This window comes from Myotis lucifugus, unplaced genomic scaffold (assembly GCF_000147115.1).
Source record: "Myotis lucifugus unplaced genomic scaffold, Myoluc2.0 scaffold_162, whole genome shotgun sequence".
NCBI classification, from domain to species: Eukaryota; Metazoa; Chordata; class Mammalia; order Chiroptera; family Vespertilionidae; genus Myotis; species Myotis lucifugus.
The window spans coordinates 1,515,295-1,516,875 of NW_005871210.1; the positions used below are offsets into that span (position 1 = coordinate 1,515,295).

At 49.1% G+C, this 1,581-nt stretch overlaps 1 protein-coding gene across 1 annotated transcript in view; it reads left to right on the forward strand.

Annotated features, from left to right (window-relative positions):
- Positions 1–1,581, forward strand: part of TAF5 (TATA-box binding protein associated factor 5) — a 14,697-nt gene that overhangs the window by 469 nt on the left and 12,647 nt on the right. The window contains exon 2 of the mRNA XM_023759807.1: positions 138–252. Coding sequence (XP_023615575.1) covers positions 138–252 — 115 coding nt within the window. The remainder of the gene's footprint in view (positions 1–137; positions 253–1,581) is intronic.

The window sequence follows — 1,581 nt, forward strand, 5'->3', positions numbered from 1 at the left end:
TCTGCGGCTCCGGGGAAAGGTGAGCGCCGGTTCCCGGGGACGCCGCGCCGGCACGGAGGGGAGCTAGCCGGGAACGCCGGGGATGGCGGGCCTGCACCTCTGCGGGCTTGTTTTGAATTTCCTGGGCCCGCCTCTAGGGCCGCACGCCCGCCCCTTTCTCCAGCGGCGCCGCTGCGCAGTCAAACCCTCTCGGCGGAGCTGTCAGTTCCACCGGAGGCTGCGGGCTGCGGAGCGGAGGGGCGCACGGGGAAGGTGGGCGCGGGAGCGGGGACCGTCAGGTTTTTGGTCCCTTTCCTCTTATGTGGGCTCGAGCCCTGGGCAGGTCTGCATAAACACTGACAGCATTTGTACAGTTCTATGCCAGCATGCGTTAGGTACCATACATATTTAGGTTCTGTATCTTCATTCTCAGTTCCACGGTAAAGGTGTGCATTTATCTCCGCTTTAGAGATGAGCAAACAGAAAAGCCGAGGGACATGCTCCGGACTACACAGTCAGGGAGCGATGGAACACAGTGTAGCCAGTGGTTTTTTTTTTCTTTCTTCAAAATATAGGTTAACTACCAAGAGTTTTAAGTCTTTTGGGGAATGCAGATTCAGACTTAGTGGATCTGGGAAGCTGCAGTTTTTGAATGAATGCTCCCAGGGGGTATTGATGTATGGGAAAGTTTGAGAACCATTCGTTTAGGAATAGGCGTCGGACAGACTGGGCTCAGATGGTGCCTCTGCTGCTTTACTTGTGTGATGGGGATACAGTTATTCTTCCTAAGGTTGAGTGTCCCCCTCTATTGAGTGGGTTATTGTGAGGCTCAGCTATAATGTATGTGAAATGACTGGCATTGAAAAGTTTATGCCTAGATATCCATGCCTGGCACCTGAGGGTCCCCTTCCTTTTCCCAGCAACTGCTTTTACAGAGTTCATGCAGTAAACCTCACATGCAGTATAAGGTCTCAGAAGTGATCCGGAGCCCATAATAAATGTTTGTTGAATTAAATTATCCATTGCAGAGCTTCTAGCCAGATTAATCTCTATTTGTGAGACCTAATCTTTGCAGCATTGCCAGAAGTGAAGTATGAACACATAGCATTGTGATCCATAAATGGAAATGTGCAAAAGTATGAATGAGAGGAATTTTTTTCTGAATGCTGAATTTTGTGAGTGAACTATCTGATGGGTGAATTATGTTGTTGGTCATTTTGTTACAATCTCTCATCTCTTCAGAAACTTGACCTATATTTTAGGTCACAACTCGGAAACCAACCAGTATGGAGGAAAAGAAAAGGCCATCAGAGTAACCAAAAGGATTTATATCATTTGTGCAGTAAACAGCATAACAGTACTTTAATTGCAACTTAAAAATTTCCAACAAACTCTGATTCAATTGATACATGTATCATTACTTGGTACTGCTAATATATAAATAAACTAGAGGCCTGTGCACAAATTCGTGCATGGGTGGGGGCCCGATTGGGGCGGGCCCAGTGCCGGGTTGCGGGAGGGATGGAGGAGGTTGGCCCTGAAGGCCCCACCCCTTGATGGGGTTGGGGGGATGATGTGGGCCGGCTGGCCAGGGGGAGGGGC